Source organism: Lampetra planeri, chromosome 48, assembly GCF_965212315.1.
Source record: "Lampetra planeri chromosome 48, kcLamPlan1.2.h2, whole genome shotgun sequence".
Taxonomy (NCBI): Eukaryota; Metazoa; Chordata; class Hyperoartia; order Petromyzontiformes; family Petromyzontidae; genus Lampetra; species Lampetra planeri.
The window spans coordinates 300,152-317,460 of NC_136154.1; the positions used below are offsets into that span (position 1 = coordinate 300,152).

At 54.0% G+C, this 17,309-nt stretch overlaps 6 protein-coding genes across 7 annotated transcripts; all 6 read right to left on the minus strand.

The window, feature by feature from the left end:
* Nucleotides 1-6,251: 6,251 nt before the first annotated feature.
* LOC144733777 (histone H2A-like) lies at nucleotides 6,252-10,709 on the minus strand. Of its 2 annotated transcripts, XM_078615795.1 has the most exons (2): nucleotides 10,324-10,709; nucleotides 6,252-6,261 (listed from the first exon to the last, which is right to left on the minus strand). In XM_078615795.1, exons 1-2 carry the CDS (start codon nucleotides 10,698-10,700, stop codon nucleotides 6,252-6,254), a joined length of 387 nt encoding a protein of 128 aa, XP_078471921.1. In that variant the 5' UTR covers nucleotides 10,701-10,709. The 2 variants fall into 2 exon arrangements, with proteins under 2 accessions (XP_078471921.1, XP_078471922.1); XM_078615796.1 differs by lacking the exon at nucleotides 6,252-6,261 and having other exon boundaries at nucleotides 10,303-10,709.
* LOC144733774 (histone H1.2-like) lies at nucleotides 7,416-8,147 on the minus strand. Its single transcript, XM_078615792.1, has one exon. It carries the CDS (start codon nucleotides 8,082-8,084, stop codon nucleotides 7,422-7,424), a length of 663 nt encoding a protein of 220 aa, XP_078471918.1. The 5' UTR covers nucleotides 8,085-8,147; the 3' UTR covers nucleotides 7,416-7,421.
* An 833-nt stretch (nucleotides 10,710-11,542) lies between the features above and the next one.
* On the minus strand, nucleotides 11,543-12,020 carry LOC144733776 (histone H3). Its single transcript, XM_078615794.1, has one exon. The coding sequence runs from the start codon at nucleotides 12,003-12,005 to the stop codon at nucleotides 11,595-11,597; it is 411 nt and encodes a 136-aa protein (XP_078471920.1). The 5' UTR covers nucleotides 12,006-12,020; the 3' UTR covers nucleotides 11,543-11,594.
* A 783-nt stretch (nucleotides 12,021-12,803) lies between these two features.
* LOC144733779 (histone H2B type 3-B) lies at nucleotides 12,804-13,268 on the minus strand. Its single transcript, XM_078615798.1, has one exon. The coding sequence runs from the start codon at nucleotides 13,248-13,250 to the stop codon at nucleotides 12,849-12,851; it is 402 nt and encodes a 133-aa protein (XP_078471924.1). The 5' UTR covers nucleotides 13,251-13,268; the 3' UTR covers nucleotides 12,804-12,848.
* An 801-nt stretch (nucleotides 13,269-14,069) lies between these two features.
* LOC144733778 (histone H4) lies at nucleotides 14,070-14,464 on the minus strand. Its single transcript, XM_078615797.1, has one exon. It carries the CDS (start codon nucleotides 14,433-14,435, stop codon nucleotides 14,124-14,126), a length of 312 nt encoding a protein of 103 aa, XP_078471923.1. The 5' UTR covers nucleotides 14,436-14,464; the 3' UTR covers nucleotides 14,070-14,123.
* A 427-nt stretch (nucleotides 14,465-14,891) lies between these two features.
* On the minus strand, nucleotides 14,892-16,248 carry LOC144733775 (histone H1.2-like). The gene has a single exon (XM_078615793.1). It carries the CDS (start codon nucleotides 16,185-16,187, stop codon nucleotides 15,525-15,527), a length of 663 nt encoding a protein of 220 aa, XP_078471919.1. The 5' UTR covers nucleotides 16,188-16,248; the 3' UTR covers nucleotides 14,892-15,524.
* Between the last annotated feature and the right edge of the window lie 1,061 nt (nucleotides 16,249-17,309).

Consider the following 17,309-nt stretch of genomic DNA (forward strand, 5'->3'; position numbering starts at 1 on the left):
AGAGAACCTCCAGTGTCCCGCGAGACAACCCCGGGATGGGTTGCCGGTATACAAACGGGTATAAAGGATGTCTCCGGCCAGGTAACCCAGGTAGGTGACAGGGTAACCCAGGTAGGTGACAGGGTAACCCAAGTAGACAACAAGGTAACCCAAGTACGGGCACACATGACTGCGCTGGAGACAATGGTAGAGACGGTCCAGGCCGAGGTAGGAGGATTAACTGGGAGGATAGCCCGACTAGAAGCAGAGTATGAGCAACAGCGCACGGGGGGAGGAGGGAGTGGGCAGAAAGTTCGCCACAGAGCCGCCACTCCTCCCAGGACGTGTTATGTGTGCGACCGTCGAGGGCATCTCATGAGGGACTGCCCTCAGCGCGCCCGTGCGAGGCCGATGCATAGGTCAAACACTAAGCCCCCCCTAGAGAGGGGACCACCAGGGGATGAAATCGACGTAGACCCGACCCAAACCAGCTGTAATAATAATGGCGAGCGAGTGATCCATAAACAGGTTACAACGACAACACCCAAGGGCGCATGGACCTCGGGCGATTGGCTGCGGGAGCTGGTGGCAGGGATAACGGGAGCCACGTCGCTGGTGGAAGGCCAGGTGAACGGGCAGCGCACCCGGATCCTGTTGGACACGGGCGCCGTGGCCTCTCTCATGAGCGCCGCGCACTGCAGCATGCTCGGGGTGGACGTGGGCTGCCTGCAGGCCCCGGATCGCGCGCTGCACACGGCAAGCGGAGCCGGGATGGGGTTGCTGGGGAAGGTCTCCCTCGAGGTCCGTCTAGGAAACCAGGTGTGCACACAGGAATTCTACGTTTCGAGTGTGTTGTGCCACGAGTGCATTGCAGGAACGGACCTCCTGGAAAAGTTGGGACTTAACGTACAGCCCCGGCAACGATGCGCTACGGTGGAGGGCAGCGGGGAGCGGATTCCGTTCCTAGGACAGGAGCCGAATCGCCCACGCTTCACACCCGTGGCCGCTACGCTGGTGTCGGCCGTCACCATCGGGCCTCTCGCCGAGATGCTGGTGCCAGTGGCAACCCTCTCCACCGACCCAACCCACCGACCATCGGGCGAGGTAATGCTGACTCCTCACCCGGAGTTGGCATCGCGATACGGGGTGGTAGGGTCAGCCACACTGGTAAACGCAGATGGGGGCCGGCTGTTTATACGTGTGTTTAACCCACACAGTACCCCGGCAATGATACGACGACGCACCCCGGTAGCCACCGTACACCCCCTGCACGCTCGCCACTCGAACGACTCGGTGTTCGCACTCTGGGCGGAGGACCCTGGCCGCCCCGAGGACAGCCAGGATCTGGCCTGGCGAGTCGGCCCGACCCCCCGAGCCGAGATTGTTCCCCTGCAGGATGCGCTACATGTGCCTTGGGCAGCCTTACCTAAGGGGGAGGCCGATCAGCTGCGCGGGTTATTGCGGGAGTACGCCGACGTGTTCAGTGAGCACGATTCGGACGTGGGCCGGACCGACCTGGTCAAGCACCAAATTGACACAGGTGCAGCCCGACCCATCAAACTCCCCGCATACCGAGTGGGCGCGCCTGAACGGACCCAGATCAAAGAGGCAGTCACGGATATGCTACGCGATAACATAATCCAGCCCTCCGCGAGCCCTTGGTCTGCCCCGGTGGTACTGGTAACGAAAAAGGACGGATCGACTCGGTTCTGCGTTGATTACCGAAAATTGAACGCAGTCACCCTCGGCGACGCTTTTCCCATCCCACGCATCGACGACACCTTCGACAGTCTCGCAGGAGCGCGGTATTTTTCCACCCTCGATCTGGCGTCCGGTTACTGGCAGGTGGAGATGACGGAGGAGGATCGGCCAAAAACAGCATTCACCACCCCGATGGGCCTGTTTGAGTTTCGAGTGTTGCCGTTCGGACTCACTAACGCGCCCGCGACGTTCCAGCGGTTGATGGAGTTGGTGATGCGGGGCTTGCAGTGGGAACAGTGCCTGATTTACCTGGACGACGTAATAGTGTTCAGTAGGTCGCTGTCCGAACACTGGTCCAGGCTGCGGGAAGTATTCCAGCGACTGCGAGCAGCCCATCTCAAGCTCAAGCCACGTAAGTGTTACATTGCGCAACGCGAGGTGGGGTACCTCGGACACCGAGTCAGCGAGGCAGGGGTGAGCACCGATCCCGAGAAGGTGCGTGCCGTAGTGGATTGGCCGCGGCCGAGGAACCTGACGGAGATCAGGTCATTCTTGGGACTCGCCACTTATTACCGTCGATTTGTAAAGGGATTCAGTGAGATTGCACGCCCCCTCACCCAACTCACCTCCCCTAAGAACCCCTATCAGTGGTCGGAGGCCTGCCAGACGGCTTTCACCACACTCAAAGACCACCTCACCCACACCCCCACCTTGGCTTTCCCAGATTTCACCACCGATTTTATTTTGGACACTGACGCCTGCAGCAGTGGGCTGGGCGCGGTGCTGTCGCAAGTGCAGGGTGGGACGGAGCGGGTCATCGCGTACGCCAGTCGGACCCTGAGCGGGGCCGAACTGAACTATTGTGTAACCCGTCAGGAACTGTATGCTGTAATTTTCGCGTGTAAACAGTTCCGACCGTACTTGTACGGCAGGAAATGTCGTGTGCGCACCGATCATTATGCACTGCAGTTCCTCCTTACATTCAAGGAACCGCGGGGGCAGATGGCTCGATGGCTGGCGCAGCTGCAGGAGTACAACCTGCAGATCGAGTACCGAGCGGGGCGGACACACGCGAACGCGGACGCCTTGTCAAGACGGCCCGCGGTGCGCGCTGAGACGAGGGAGGGAGACGCCTGCCCGTGCTTCACGGGGGGACGCTGCCGCCAGGCAGCAGAACCCAAGGAGCGCGCGGAAACTAAACTCCCCCCCCCGAGAGAGAGTGCAGTGTGCGCCACAGAGACCCTCGCAGGTGGCACTGAGGATCCCGTCGACCGCCCGGCAAGCGCGGGACCCGCGGCTCGGGACCCGATCGGACGGACCCAGGAGGACGTCGGCTGTGCCTTCCCGGGCCTAAACGACGAGCAGCTGAGACAGACCCAGCAGCGAGATCCGGATCTGGCGGCAGTGGAGGCGGCACTGCGGGAGGAAAAGAGCGCCCTACCAGGACCCTGGAGCGGTTTGTATGCCCGGTTGTGTGTACAGAACGGAGTGGTACGGGAGTTAACCGAGGCCGGCCAGCCGGGGTGTATCTGTGTTCCTGCCCAGGTGCGACCCCAGCTGCTACGACTGGTACACGACCACCCGCTCGGGGGCCATGATGGGGAACGGCGCACCCGGGAGACTCTGCGTCGCCAGTATCTCTGGCCTAAATTGGCGCAAGATGTGGCCGCCTGGGTGCAGGGCTGCCGGGCCTGTCAGCAGTGTGGGCAAAAGCCGGCGAGGTACCAGGTACCCCTGAGGCCGTTCCGAGTCAGTCGGACGAATCAGTTGGTCGGAATCGACCTGCAAGGGCCCTTTCCACGATCCCACCGGGGCAACCGATATATTCTTGTAGCGGTGGAGTACTTCACCCGCTACCCCGTGGCGGTGGCTATCCCGGATAAAACAGCCCTCGTAGTGGCCCGGGCCTTCGTGGAAAACTACGTACTTAAGTGCGGGATCCCCGAACGAGTCATTACCGACCAGGGTAGTGAATTCGAGGCCGAACTATTCCAGGCGCTGTGCCGAGAGTTCGGGATCCAGAAGGACCGAACCACGGCATATCACCCCCAGGCGAACGGGATGGTAGAGAGGATGAACCAGACTCTGGCCGGGAAGCTTAAACGCATGGCGGCCGCGAATCAACAGGACTGGGACGAACACCTCCCCTATGCCCTGTTCGCCTACACCACCGCCGTTCACACATCTACAGGACAGACCCCGTTCCTAATGATGTTTGGTCGCGAGTCTCGCCTGCCCGCAGATCTGCTGTTCGGTGTCCCTCCGCCGCAACGGGAGGAAGGGAGCCACCCCGTGGAGCACTTGCTGGAGACCCTGCGAGGGGCCAGGGGCCGAGCCTACCCGCACGGAGAGGCCGCGCACCAGCGGCAAGAGCAGGGCGCCCGACCCCGTATGGAGCCCCCCTTCTACACTGCGGGCTCCGAGGTGTGGCTGTACACTCCCCGCGTCGGTGCCGGACAGGTGGGGAAGCTGACCACCTACTGGCGAGGACCCTGGATTGTGAGACGGCAGATCTCACCATGGACGGTGCTGATTCAGGGAGGAGAGAGGGGCCGGGAGATGGTGGTCAACATCCGCCGACTGAAGCCGTGGCGAGCAGCCCCCGAGGGGGGGAGCCCCGCCGTCCAAGTACCCCGAAACCCCGGGGTCCCCCTACCCCCCGTGCCCGGGGGCCTCGCGCAGTATATGGGCCCCACGGAGCCCCGGGCTCCGAGGGGCCCCGGGCGGGGCCGGGGGCGACGAGGACGGCGACCCTTAAACCCCACCGCCTCTGAGTTTGTTCCCCAGCCCGCAGGTGCCAGAGACCGAGGGGAGCCGTTGGAATGGAGGAGGAGACCACCGCCGGAGCCCCAGGAGACGGAGCCGCCACCCCCGAGGCCAGCCACAAGGGCCGGGCGAATCCCGCGGACCCCGCGGCGATACCTCGTGGGGGCAACCCAGGCGAGGTGCTCCAGTCAACCCGGGACGGGGACTGGCACCCCGGGGGGCTATGTGGTGCCACAGCGACGGGGCCGCTCGGCCGAGCCAGGGAGCCGCCCGGCTTCCACCGCCGCACTGCCCCCCATCACCCCCCCCACATAAACACGCACCCGCACCCACGTAGGGCCTCGTGGTCGGGTCACCTACCCTGAGTTTTCACCCGAGGGCCCCCTAGGGGGGTTACCCCACGGTTTCTCAGGGCCAGGGAATTGGACAGGACCCTTCCCAGGCCAAGTAACACTGCGGCGCCGTGGGCGGATTTGAGATCGCACGACCACGGCGAGCTCAGAGAGCCCCGCAGTTAGAAACGCATACAAACACAAACACGGGTCAGCAAGGCAGATAGCTGGGATCAGGAGCCGGGACGACTGATTGGTCGAAAGTTCAAAGGCCGGCGGGATCGCAAAAGAGCGGGAAATCCTAGGCTCAGGATTGGTCGAGAGACCAAGGCGGTCGGGACGGGGGCGCCTAGCCTTTGATGTGAATAGTTTAAAAGAAAACGCAGGGGCAGTAGGGAACTCTCTTCTTCTGGAGTTTGGACACGGGGTCAGCGACGAAGGAGTCATCGGGCGAGCCGCTAGATTGTCTGCAGGACGATCTGAGCGCCGCAAGGTCACCAAGGACTACAGACGGTATCGTGTTGCGCGCCTTACAACACCTCAGAGCGGAGGGTAGGATCCGTAGGAGAGGGTTAGTTCGGGGTAAGGACGAGTAGGAAAGCGGTTTAGCAGAGAGCGCAGCATAGAATAGGGCTACACGGCACCAGAGTGTGGGTTAGAAGCGCCTTGCTGTCCCGCACACACACACGGGTGGCTCGGTTGGTTAGCAAGGGCTAATAAAATCTCGAGCGTAGTAACAAAACCGTGTTGTTGGGTGTTTTTGGAACGTGGTATTAGCGTGCACTGCATTCGCGAGTGTGTGGTCGTTGTACGCATAAAGGCCGTGGTCTCTGTACGATTGTGCGGGTACGGAGGTGTGTGCGTTAACGCCCGGGGAGAGCACTTTTGGTGTGTTGGCGTGACTACGCAGCCGTGTGAGAGGAGAATCGTCCTTGTACGATATTTGTGTTGACGTGCACGCGCGAGTGGGGGAGGGGACGAGTCGTCGTGTCGGCGTGTGCCCCGCTTGCGTGCGCTCGTTACTTGCGTAAGCTCTCGGCGTGCGTAATCGGCGTGCCCAAGATGCGCGATCGTAACGTGGGCGGCCAGCGCAGCGCAGAGCGGCGCAGGAGTGGGTATCGCGTGTGGAGCTGTACGCGTGTGTGCGCGCACGTTCACGACGTGTGTAACACAGGTGCGCGATCCTAACGTGAGTGGTCAGGGTTGGGTGAGTGCCGTGCAGAGCTGTGTGTGGGTGTGCGCGTGCGTGGTTATCCATGCCTGCTACGCGGACCCGCGGTGGAGGGGAATCCTCGGGTGACGGCTCCCACACCCTGGGTGAGGAGCCTAGCGGCGGTTCGCTTAGCAGCGGGGGGGCGATTGATGATGTTAGTCCGGCCGTTAGTATTATCGAGGGAGGGATCTCGGGGGCTAGCGACCCCCACAGCCCTATTCTATGCTGCGCTCTCTGCTAAACCGCTTTCCTACTCGTCCTTACCCCGAACTAACCCTCTCCTACGGATCCTACCCTCCGCTCTGAGGTGTTGTAAGGCGCGCAACACGATACCGTCTGTAGTCCTTGGTGACCTTGCGGCGCTCAGATCGTCCTGCAGACAATCTAGCGGCTCGCCCGATGACTCCTTCGTCGCTGACCCCGTGTCCAAACTCCAGAAGAAGAGAGTTCCCTACTGCCCCTGCGTTTTCTTTTAAACTATTCACATCAAAGGCTAGGCGCCCCCGTCCCGACCGCCTTGGTCTCTCGACCAATCCTGAGCCTAGGATTTCCCGCTCTTTTGCGATCCCGCCGGCCTTTGAACTTTCGACCAATCAGTCGTCCCGGGTCCTGATCCCAGCTATCTGCCTTGCTGACCCGTGTTTGTGTTTGTATGCGTTTCTAACTGCGGGGCTCTCTGAGCTCGCCGTGGTCGTGCAATCTCAAATCCGCCCACGGCGCCGCAGTGTTACTTGGCCTGGGAAGGGTCCTGTCCAATTCCCTGGCCCTGAGAAACCGTGGGGTAACCCCCCTAGGGGGCCCTCGGGTGAAAACTCAGGGTAGGTGACCCGACCACGAGGCCCTACGTGGGTGCGGGTGCGTGTTTATGTGGGGGGGGTGATGGGGTGCAGTGCGGCGGTGGAAGCCGGGCGGCTCCCTGGCTCGGCCGAGCGGCCCCGTCGCTGTGGCACCACAGTAACATGATGACGGAATGAAGAGGTGCAACACATAATTCGGACGTCGCTGAGATTACTCTGCACTCCGTTCGAGTGAGGGAGCTGCCACCCGCCTCGCCTGTGTTTGTGATCCCTGCTTTCGGGCTCGATTACTCCCATCACATCAATGCTTAAAACACATCGAGTGGGTAAAATGTTATAGTTAATTTGGCGAATGTACGTAACTTATCCAATCTACACAAATCCTCACGATTGAACTGCACCAAGCGTCGAGCTCCTTGATCAGGGCCGAGGCAAGGCGAGCAACCATCGCCACGCCGTAAATGGGTTTGACTTACAGAATATGGCACGCATTCAACAGCAACGTAATACACTGTCATGTGTTACCGATGAACTAATGGAAGCGCAGCAGCATCTGGTTCACTTTTTTAACTAAGTGGGTGGCTCTGAAAAGAGCCGTTGAGGTGGAGTGAATCGAGCGTCGTCCGATCGGATTCACTTCTTTGGCGCAGTCTTCTTGGGCTTGGCCGCGGCCTTCTTGGGCTTGGCCACCTTGGGTTTGGCGGCCTTGGCCTTGACGGTCTTGGGCTTAGCGACCTTGGGCTTAGCGACCTTGGGCTTGGCTGGGCTCTTCGCCGCCTTCTTGGGCTTAACAGCCAACTTCACCTTTTTGGGGCTCTTGGCCGCCTTGGCAGCCGCGGGCTTCTTTGCTTTCTTGGGAGACTTCTTGGGCGCGGTCTTCTTGGCTGCCGCGGGCTTCTTCACCTTCTTGGCTGCCGCGGGCTTTTTAGCTGCGGGCTTTGCCGTTGACGACTTGGGCTTCGCCTTTGCGGCAGCCTTTTCCTTGTTGAGTTTGAAAGAGCCAGACGCGCCGCTGCCCTTCACTTGCGCCACGGCGTCTTTGGCCACGAGCTTCTTGATGGCCAACTTCACGCGGGCATTGTTCTTCTCCACGTCGTATCCTCCGGCAGCAAGCGACTTTTTGAGCGCAGGAAGAGACACGCCGTTCCTCTCCTTGCTGCTGGCCAGAGCCTTGAGGATGAGCTCGGACACGCTGGGGCCGACCTTCTTGGCCTTTGGAGCGGCGCGCTTCTTCTTGGGGCTTTTAGGCGCTGAAGTAGCCGCAGCTGGTGGTTGAGCAGGAGCAGTTTCCGCCATCTCAAGACGTCGCTTTTATCGCCTCGCCTCTTTGAAATCGAAATCAGCGCTCTCACGAATTCGAAACGAGTGTTCTCCAGGCCCGAGGTTATTATAGAAGCGGCGTACTGAATGCGGACGTCGCTGAGATCATCCAGAACTCAGCTCTGGTGAGGGAGTTGCCACCATACTCACTGTGTTTATAACGCCTGCCTTTGGGCTCGATTACTCCCGTAACGTTCATACTTACATGCATCTAGTTGATACATTATCACGAAGATCACTTCTTTAATGTACGTTACTTATGCAATATACGACAATGCTCACGATATAAATTATAATTCAAAACAAGTGAACAACCAACATTTGGGAGACATTGTTCGGTCAGGGCATGCTATGACGATTGTCGGTTTTCAAAAGTGTTACTGATGAACACTATTTAAAACGCACTCGAATTTTTTGCAAGACAAGATGCTTCAACAGACTACTCATATTTAATTCCAACGAAATATTTTCTATTTAAGTTTTGCCTCGCGCGCTCGCGATTCCTCCTCTCGCGCTATGGTGAGGACTGCGCGCCATGTCAACAGTCCCTTGTCACCGAACTTTTAACTGGACGTTTTAATCGAACTTTGAAATGAATAAATATATGGATTTTCAGATGGACAACAAACTGAAGAAAATTACTCAAAATTAACCGACATTAAATAGAAAGTTTAACATTTTACGTGGCAAGAGGTGAGTAGCTCACGCACTGCAGAAGGGTCGCGCGCCTTGAACAAGATCGAGGCACGGTGCACAATCATCACCACTCAAATTCAACTCAAGTGACTCTGCAGTCGAATGTTTAAAGAAAATATATAATCTTACGTTTAATGCACCGACAGAGTTGATATTCTAGGAGCGCAGGATGGTTCATCCGATGGGTTGTTTTTACTGCAATAAGTAACACGTATTTACTGCACTAAGTAACACGAATGAGTAATCATTGGAAAGATGTTATTAACCATGTAAAAAATATTTAACTACACATATTTGTACCATCTTATTTGACAAGTAATATTATACTTTACCGAGTGTTGACATCCCCAGCGTTTACCAGTACTTTTTTGCTTACTATCAGCTAACACCGGCCACAACCCTGAGCTGATGTGCTCATTTGATCCCTTTTCTGACCGCTCAAAAAGAGCGAGTTTTATTCTTTAAAAAACACGATTCTTTCTTCCAATAGGCATCCCAATTTATTCTAAACCATGTTCCATGATTGATGCAATGTTGGAATGCTGCTCAAATACCGTTCCTAAATTAGACATAAAGGGTATCTGGAATGAGCAGAGCATTCGTTTAATTGCGAGCAATTTGGGACGAGGGCAACTCGACGACGGTGTCCTTATTAAACAGGACCCTGCGGGGTGGGCTGGTAGGAACGAATAACCAAATAATATAAACATAATGTATTATTACACTTGTTAAGCCAGGAAAGCCCCACTGAGTCAAAAGGTTTTTGTAGGGTCCTGCCAAGTGTTTGCAGTAGGGGGCGATGTTGCTACACCTAATCGGACGATACGAAGGGAGAGATTGAGGCCTAGTTCTAGGCTTTAGGCCTAGCTGTATGCTTTAGGGCGCTGTGAGTTAATTTTTAATTTAAATGATTTAATGATTCATGTAAAAGCTTTAAATTTAAATGTTTCTATTTAAAAACATGAGGGAATGTAACATTGTTAAACATAACTCCCTTTCACACACGCGGGGGTACGACACGAATGGAGAGTTTCAGGCCTAGTTCTAGGCTTTAGGCCTAGCTGTAGGCTTTAGGGCGCTGTGAGTTTTTTTTTTATTTCAAAGTTTTAATTAAAAGCTATCTTAGGGAATTATTAGGGCGCTGTTAGTTGTTTTATTTAATTTCAAAGTTTTAATTAAAAGCTATCTCAGGGAATTATTAGGGAATGTTACACGTGTTTAGCCAGGAAAGCCTCATTAATTTAAATGTTTTAATTAAAAGCTGAGGGAATTATAAGGGAATGTTACACTTGTTTAGCCAGGATAGCGTCACTGAGTCTAAAGGTTTTCGTAGGGTCATGCCAAATGTTTGCAGTAGGGGGCGATGTTGACGGACACATTAATCTATTGGTGGTCTGGTCCACTTCGTTCCTACCAGTATAACAAAACTCCTGTGTACGACTGTCCGAGCTCTTTGCAAGTAAGTGGGTGGCTCTGAAAAGAGCCGTTGTTGTGGTGGTAGAGGCGGCGGCGCGTTCACTTCTTTGCCTGAGAGGTCTTCTTGGGCAGCAGCACGGCCTGGATGTTGGGCAGCACACCGCCCTGGGCGATAGTCACGCCGCCCATGAGCTTGTTGAGCTCCTCGTCGTTTCGCACGGCGAGCTGCAGGTGTCGGGGGATGATCCTCGTCTTCTTGTTGTCGCGGGCGGCATTGCCAGCCAGCTCGAGGATCTCGGCAGAAAGGTACTCGAGCACGGCGGCCAGGTAGACGGGTGCTCCAGCGCCGACCCGCTGGGCGTAATTGCCCTTGCGGAGCAGCCTGTGAACGCGACCCACGGGGAACTGCAGGCCGGCGCGGGAAGAGCGGGACTTTGCCTTGGCGCGAGACTTGCCACCGGTCTTGCCGCGTCCAGACATTGTTAAGCGACCTAGGATGCAAAAAGCACTGGAGACAAAGTACGAAGGATTTGTGACGTTAACACGCACCACCGGAGCGGCTTTTATAGCGGAGACGAGGATCGTAGAGCGCGCCGCTGCTGATTGGCTCTTCTCGGTCGAGTCCCGCCCTCTCCTTGAGCCACCAATGAAAAGCCGGGACGCGAGGATTCGATGTTGACTTTAATTATTTGTATCCATATATATTTTAATGCGGGCACGCATCTTATGAATGAAACAATGCGATACACGTACTTAATAGGTTCAAGTTTTAAGCATGATAGAGTTAATTTATGGGCACGTGCTGGCAAGTCAAACTTATAAGCGGATTCCGCAAATATCAATGTATTATTGATTATAATAATCATTTTGAGGGACCGCATTGGTTATAAGAAATCATTGTGATAGCCTTGAGCTCGTGATTGATCGCCCACGTGCCTATACGGTGTATATATATTTTCCTTTAACCGCCTGTTCGGGCAATGCCTAAAAATATATGTGCGTGAATAATTCAGTCTCTTAGTTTGCAAAATGTGAACTTCTTATCAGCTCGGGCTTGAAACAACATTAACCAATATCTTTGGGTTTAATAGTTAATATATTTAACCAAAATAACCCCTTTGTTGTACATTATGTAAACATGGTTTCACAACGCTTATATACGACACCAACGTGTGATGTTGAAAAATATGAGCGGCGGGGTATAGAAAATGAACTTCATTGTCGCTTACGCCTGACGACTCGTGAGAGCCGTGACCAGCAAACGAAGGTTTCCGGCACCCGAACTTTGAAGAACACACATGGAAGCGTTTTCATGAGTAAGTGGTGGCTCTGAAAAGAGCCTTTGTGTTGTGCTTTGAGGGCCGAGCTGGGCGTTCAAGCGCGCTCGCCACGAATGCGGCGGGCGAGCTGAATGTCCTTGGGCATGATGGTGACGCGCTTGGCGTGGATGGCGCACAGGTTGGTGTCCTCGAAGAGCGCGACAAGGTACGCTTCGCTGGCCTCCTGCAGAGCCATGACAGCGGAGCTCTGGAAGCGCAGGTCGGTCTTGAAGTCCTGCGCGATCTCCCTGACGAGGCGCTGGAAGGGCAGTTTGCGGATGAGCAGCTCGGTGGACTTCTGGTAGCGGCGGATCTCGCGCAGAGCGACGGTGCCGGGCCTGTAGCGGTGAGGCTTCTTGACGCCGCCCGTGGCCGGAGCGCTCTTTCGGGCCGCCTTGGTGGCGAGTTGCTTGCGGGGGGCCTTGCCGCCCGTGGACTTGCGAGCCGTCTGCTTGGTGCGAGCCATGGCTTGGTGAGGGCAAAGATTCTCACAGGCGGGGAGAAGGCGGCTTATGTAGCCCAGAGCGCGCGCTCACTGGTCAGCGGGGTCGTGACGTGCGAAGAAGGGGAGCGTGCTGATTGGTTGGCAGCGTGCAATGATCTCGAGTCGTCAACTCTTCTTAATCAACAAAATGTTCACAGTTTGGATCATTTCAGAATGCCGCATCACGATGCAGTAGTACCGTTTGAGCGCCGTCGATGTCTTTAACGGATGTTCTTTTCTCAAGCAAACACCTTTCCGAAAACAACTTTACAGTGCTCTGCATGATCTAAATAAAGTGTGAAGAAACTGCACTTCATTGGAAACAGTAATACGTAAAAATGTCGGAAAGAGGTGATCACAGGAATAGATATATATTCTCTTGGCATTGAGATGATGATCAATTATACTGCACGAGTCATCCATGCTAGGCGCTTACTTTTACATATATGTACACGTGCAAAATGTTAGTTCCTGCCCGAAAATACAACCACAAATTAAATATATTGCATTGCAAGGTTTTGGCGCCAAATATCCAATGTAATATCTGAATGGGCTGCAGATGAAATCAATGGACAATCAAGTCCAAGAAATGCCTGCTGGTGAATATGATGTGCCATGAATATTGTTATCGCTTTTATTCACGTGGAAACATGTTAAAATGCGTTCGATCTCTCCACTTCACTCAATGAGCGAACAATGTCCCCGCGTGAACCGGGGCTTTGTTGGAAGTTTCGTTTTGTACTCCTGCTAGGACTGGTACAAGCAGGTTCGGAGAGGTGGGTGGCTCTGAAAAGAGCCTTTGTAATTAATGGTGGAGTCGAGGCTTCACTTGGAGCTTGTGTACTTGGTGACGGCCTTGGTGCCCTCCGACACGGCGTGCTTGGCCAGCTCGCCGGGGAGCAGCAGTCGCACTGCGGTCTGGATCTCCCGAGAAGTGATGGTGGAGCGCTTGTTGTAGTGCGCCAGGCGGGACGCCTCGGAAGCGATGCGCTCGAAGATGTCGTTGACGAACGAGTTCATGATGCTCATTGCCTTGGACGAGATGCCGGTATCGGGGTGCACCTGCTTCATCACCTTGTAGATGTAAATGGCGTAGCTCTCCTTCCTGCGGTGGCGTCGCTTCTTGCCATCCTTGCGCGTTGCCTTGGTCACAGCCTTCTTGGAGCCCTTCTTGGGAGCAGGAACCTTGGCCGGCCCAGCGCTCTTTGATGCGGGAGGATCGGGCATGTCGACGCGTTGTAGGCAGCTTCAGGTCAGAACAGACGGGAAGCGAATGTGGATGTCGGTCGGGCGATGAGCTCCTTTTATAGGAGGCGAGATGCAAATCAGAGGATCGTAGTGCGCGGCGCTGCTGAGTGGCTCTTTTAGTACCATCCCTCTCCATCAGCCTCCAATGAGAAACGCGGACGCGATGCTCACTTTAATATCGTTTTTACTGCAAAAAGGACTTGTGAATATAACACAATGTAATGTCCAAACATGTATATTAGTGAATTGCAGCCATGGCCATTGCCTTTGTTTTAATAAGGATGACTGGAAAACCCAATACAGTATATTGTGTTTTGAGCGTGGGTTTTTTTGTTTCTTACGAGGGATTGTTTCACCACTCGTCTAATACGGCGCACGGGCGTTTTAAGAACGCAATTTGGAAAAATACAAGCGCTCGGTGGAGAAAAATAACTTCGCTGTTGTGCTGTACAGGTGGAGATTAGCATTCCGGCACGCTACGTCAATTAGGACGAGTGTGCTGTAAGATTGTGGCGCCAAATGCTCCACGTAATATCGGAATCGGCTGCAGCTGGAAATAATTAACGCAAAAATACCAGAAATGGGTACTGTATTAACGCGTTCAAGAATTACGCCTTGTTAAATGTGACGTGTCGTGAATATCATGATTTCTTTCATTCATGTGGAAGCAGATGAAGATTCGCCAACTCAACAAGCAAACGTCCACCACGCTCACGAGGAATTGGTGCGCAACAACCCAGGACATGTGCTCCATTTAGAAAGTGTTTGGCAACACTGGCGCAAGCAGTTTCGAAGAGGTGGGTGGCTCTGAAAAGAGCCTTTGGGTTGGCTTAGTGTGCGAGAGATGGGCGCTCAGCCTCCGAAGCCGTAGAGAGTGCGGCCCTGGCGCTTGAGGGCGTAGACCACGTCCATGGCGGTGACGGTCTTGCGCTTGGCGTGCTCCGTGTAGGTGACGGCGTCGCGGATGACGTTCTCAAGGAAGACCTTCAGGACGCCGCGGGTCTCCTCGTAGATGAGGCCCGAGATGCGCTTCACACCGCCGCGGCGAGCGAGGCGGCGGATGGCGGGCTTGGTGATGCCCTGGATGTTGTCGCGCAGCACCTTGCGATGGCGTTTTGCGCCTCCCTTGCCGAGCCCCTTACCGCCTTTACCGCGTCCAGACATTCCGACTACTTCTGACAAAGCTCGCGAGAGACTGCGCGCTCAGCTTGCAGCAGCAGCCGCCTTTATACCCGAAGCGTGGTGACGTCACCGACCACCCCTGCCCTCCGCGATGGCTCCGCCTTAAACCTTAGACCTTTAACCTCTGTGACGAAGAAAACCCTCCACTGTCGTCAATAACACTTCCTTGACATGTATAATATGCGACGTTTTGGGCAATGACCCTTCTTCGAAGCACTCTGTAATGATATTGGCACACCCGCAGCGAACGCGAGAGGAACGCGATCTGTTGCAAGATTGCACGTGGAGTGAATAATCGGTGTAAGGTCTTGTTTTCAAGTGAACAAGATGAACTAACTTTATAATCGTGTGAAGCTAAACGGCTTCCAACACAATAGTTGAGTGAACGTCACCAACTAGTTCTCCCAAAGTAAGAAAGACATTGCAAACAATGCGATATTTACGTATAGAAATTAATTTTAATAGAGAAGTTTAGATGGTGCACCGCAATGTTTACAAAACAAAGTGAAAAGGCGAGAACGAGCGAATGAAGGCAAATTGAGTAAAGCTGTCTGGAATCAATACCTTTTTAGACTAAATTCCATATTTGGCACCAGTAACATGATGACGGAATGAAGAGGTGCAACACATAATTCGGACGTCGCTGAGATTACTCTGCACTCCGTTCGAGTGAGGGAGCTGCCACCCGCCTCGCCTGTGTTTGTGATCCCTGCTTTCGGGCTCGATTACTCCCATCACATCAATGCTTAAAACACATCGAGTGGGTAAAATGTTATAGTTAATTTGGCGAATGTACGTAACTTATCCAATCTACACAAATCCTCACGATTGAACTGCACCAAGCGTCGAGCTCCTTGATCAGGGCCGAGGCAAGGCGAGCAACCATCGCCACGCCGTAAATGGGTTTGACTTACAGAATATGGCACGCATTCAACAGCAACGTAATACACTGTCATGTGTTACCGATGAACTAATGGAAGCGCAGCAGCATCTGGTTCACTTTTTTAACTAAGTGGGTGGCTCTGAAAAGAGCCGTTGAGGTGGAGTGAATCGAGCGTCGTCCGATCGGATTCACTTCTTTGGCGCAGTCTTCTTGGGCTTGGCCGCGGCCTTCTTGGGCTTGGCCACCTTGGGTTTGGCGGCCTTGGCCTTGACGGTCTTGGGCTTAGCGACCTTGGGCTTCGCAGCCTTGGGCTTGGCTGGGCTCTTCGCCGCCTTCTTGGGCTTAACAGCCAACTTCACCTTTTTGGGGCTCTTGGCCGCCTTGGCAGCCGCGGGCTTCTTTGCTTTCTTGGGAGACTTCTTGGGCGCGGTCTTCTTGGCTGCCGCGGGCTTCTTCACCTTCTTGGCTGCCGCGGGCTTTTTAGCTGCGGGCTTTGCCGTTGACGACTTGGGCTTCGCCTTTGCGGCAGCCTTTTCCTTGTTGAGTTTGAAAGAGCCAGACGCGCCGCTGCCCTTCACTTGCGCCACGGCGTGTTTGGCCACGAGCTTCTTGATGGCCAACTTCACGCGGGCATTGTTCTTCTCCACGTCGTATCCTCCGGCAGCAAGCGACTTTTTGAGCGCAGGAAGAGACACGCCGTTCCTCTCCTTGCTGCTGGCCAGAGCCTTGAGGATGAGCTCGGACACGCTGGGGCCGACCTTCTTGGCCTTTGGAGCGGCGCGCTTCTTCTTGGGGCTTTTAGGCGCTGAAGTAGCCGCAGCTGGTGGTTGAGCAGGAGCAGTTTCCGCCATCTCAAGACGTCGCTTTTATCGCCTCGCCTCTTTGAAATCGAAATCAGCGCTCTCACGAATTCGAAACGAGTGTTCTCCAGGCCCGAGGTTATTATAGAAGCGGCGTACTGAATGCGGACGTCGCTGAGATCATCCAGAACTCAGCTCTGGTGAGGGAGTTGCCACCATACTCACTGTGTTTATCACGCCTGCCTTTGGGCTCGATTACTCCCGTAACGTTCATACTTACATGCATCTAGTTGATACATTATCACGAAGATCACTTCTTTAATGTACGTTACTTATGCAATATACGACAATGCTCACGATATAAATTATAATTCAAAACAAGTGAACAACCAACATTTGGGAGACATTGTTCGGTCAGGGCATGCTATGACGATTGTCGGTTTTCAAAAGTGTTACTGATGAACACTATTTAAAACGCACTCGAATTTTTTGCAAGACAAGATGCTTCAACAGACTACTCATATTTAATTCCAACGAAATATTTTCTATTTAAGTTTTGCCTCGCGCGCTCGCGATTCCTCCTCTCGCGCTATGGTGAGGACTGCGCGCCATGTCAACAGTCCCTTGTCACCGAACTTTTAACTGGACGTTTTAATCGAACTTTGAAATGAATAAATATATGGATTTTCAGATGGACAACAAACTGAAGAAAATTACTCAAAATTAACCGACATTAAATAGAAATTTTAACATTTTACGTGGCAAGAGGTGAGTAGCTCACGCACTGCAGAAGGGTCGCGCGCCTTGAACAAGATCGAGGCACGGTGCACAATCATCACCACTCAAATTCAACTCAAGTGACTCTGCAGTCGAATGTTTAAAGAAAATATATAATCTTACGTTTAATGCACCGACAGAGTTGATATTCTAGGAGCGCAGGATGGTTCATCCGATGGGTTGTTTTTACTGCAATAAGTAACACGTATTTACTGCACTAAGTAACACGAATGAGTAATCATTGGAAAGATGTTATTAACCATGTAAAAAATATTTAACTACACATATTTGTACCATCTTATTTGACAAGTAATATTATACTTTACCGAGTGTTGACATCCCCAGCGTTTACCAGTACTTTTTTGCTTACTATCAGCTAACACCGGCCACAACCCT

Bases quoted from the DNA above. Each gene is read 5' to 3' on its own strand.
- LOC144733777 (XM_078615795.1), bottom strand. From the start codon at position 10,700: ATGTCTGGACGCGGCAAGACCGGTGGCAAGTCTCGCGCCAAGGCAAAG.
- LOC144733774 (XM_078615792.1), bottom strand. From the start codon at position 8,084: ATGGCGGAAACTGCTCCTGCTCAACCACCAGCTGCGGCTACTTCAGCG.
- LOC144733778 (XM_078615797.1), bottom strand. From the start codon at position 14,435: ATGTCTGGACGCGGTAAAGGCGGTAAGGGGCTCGGCAAGGGAGGCGCA.
- LOC144733779 (XM_078615798.1), bottom strand. From the start codon at position 13,250: ATGCCCGATCCTCCCGCATCAAAGAGCGCTGGGCCGGCCAAGGTTCCT.
- LOC144733775 (XM_078615793.1), bottom strand. From the start codon at position 16,187: ATGGCGGAAACTGCTCCTGCTCAACCACCAGCTGCGGCTACTTCAGCG.
- LOC144733776 (XM_078615794.1), bottom strand. From the start codon at position 12,005: ATGGCTCGCACCAAGCAGACGGCTCGCAAGTCCACGGGCGGCAAGGCC.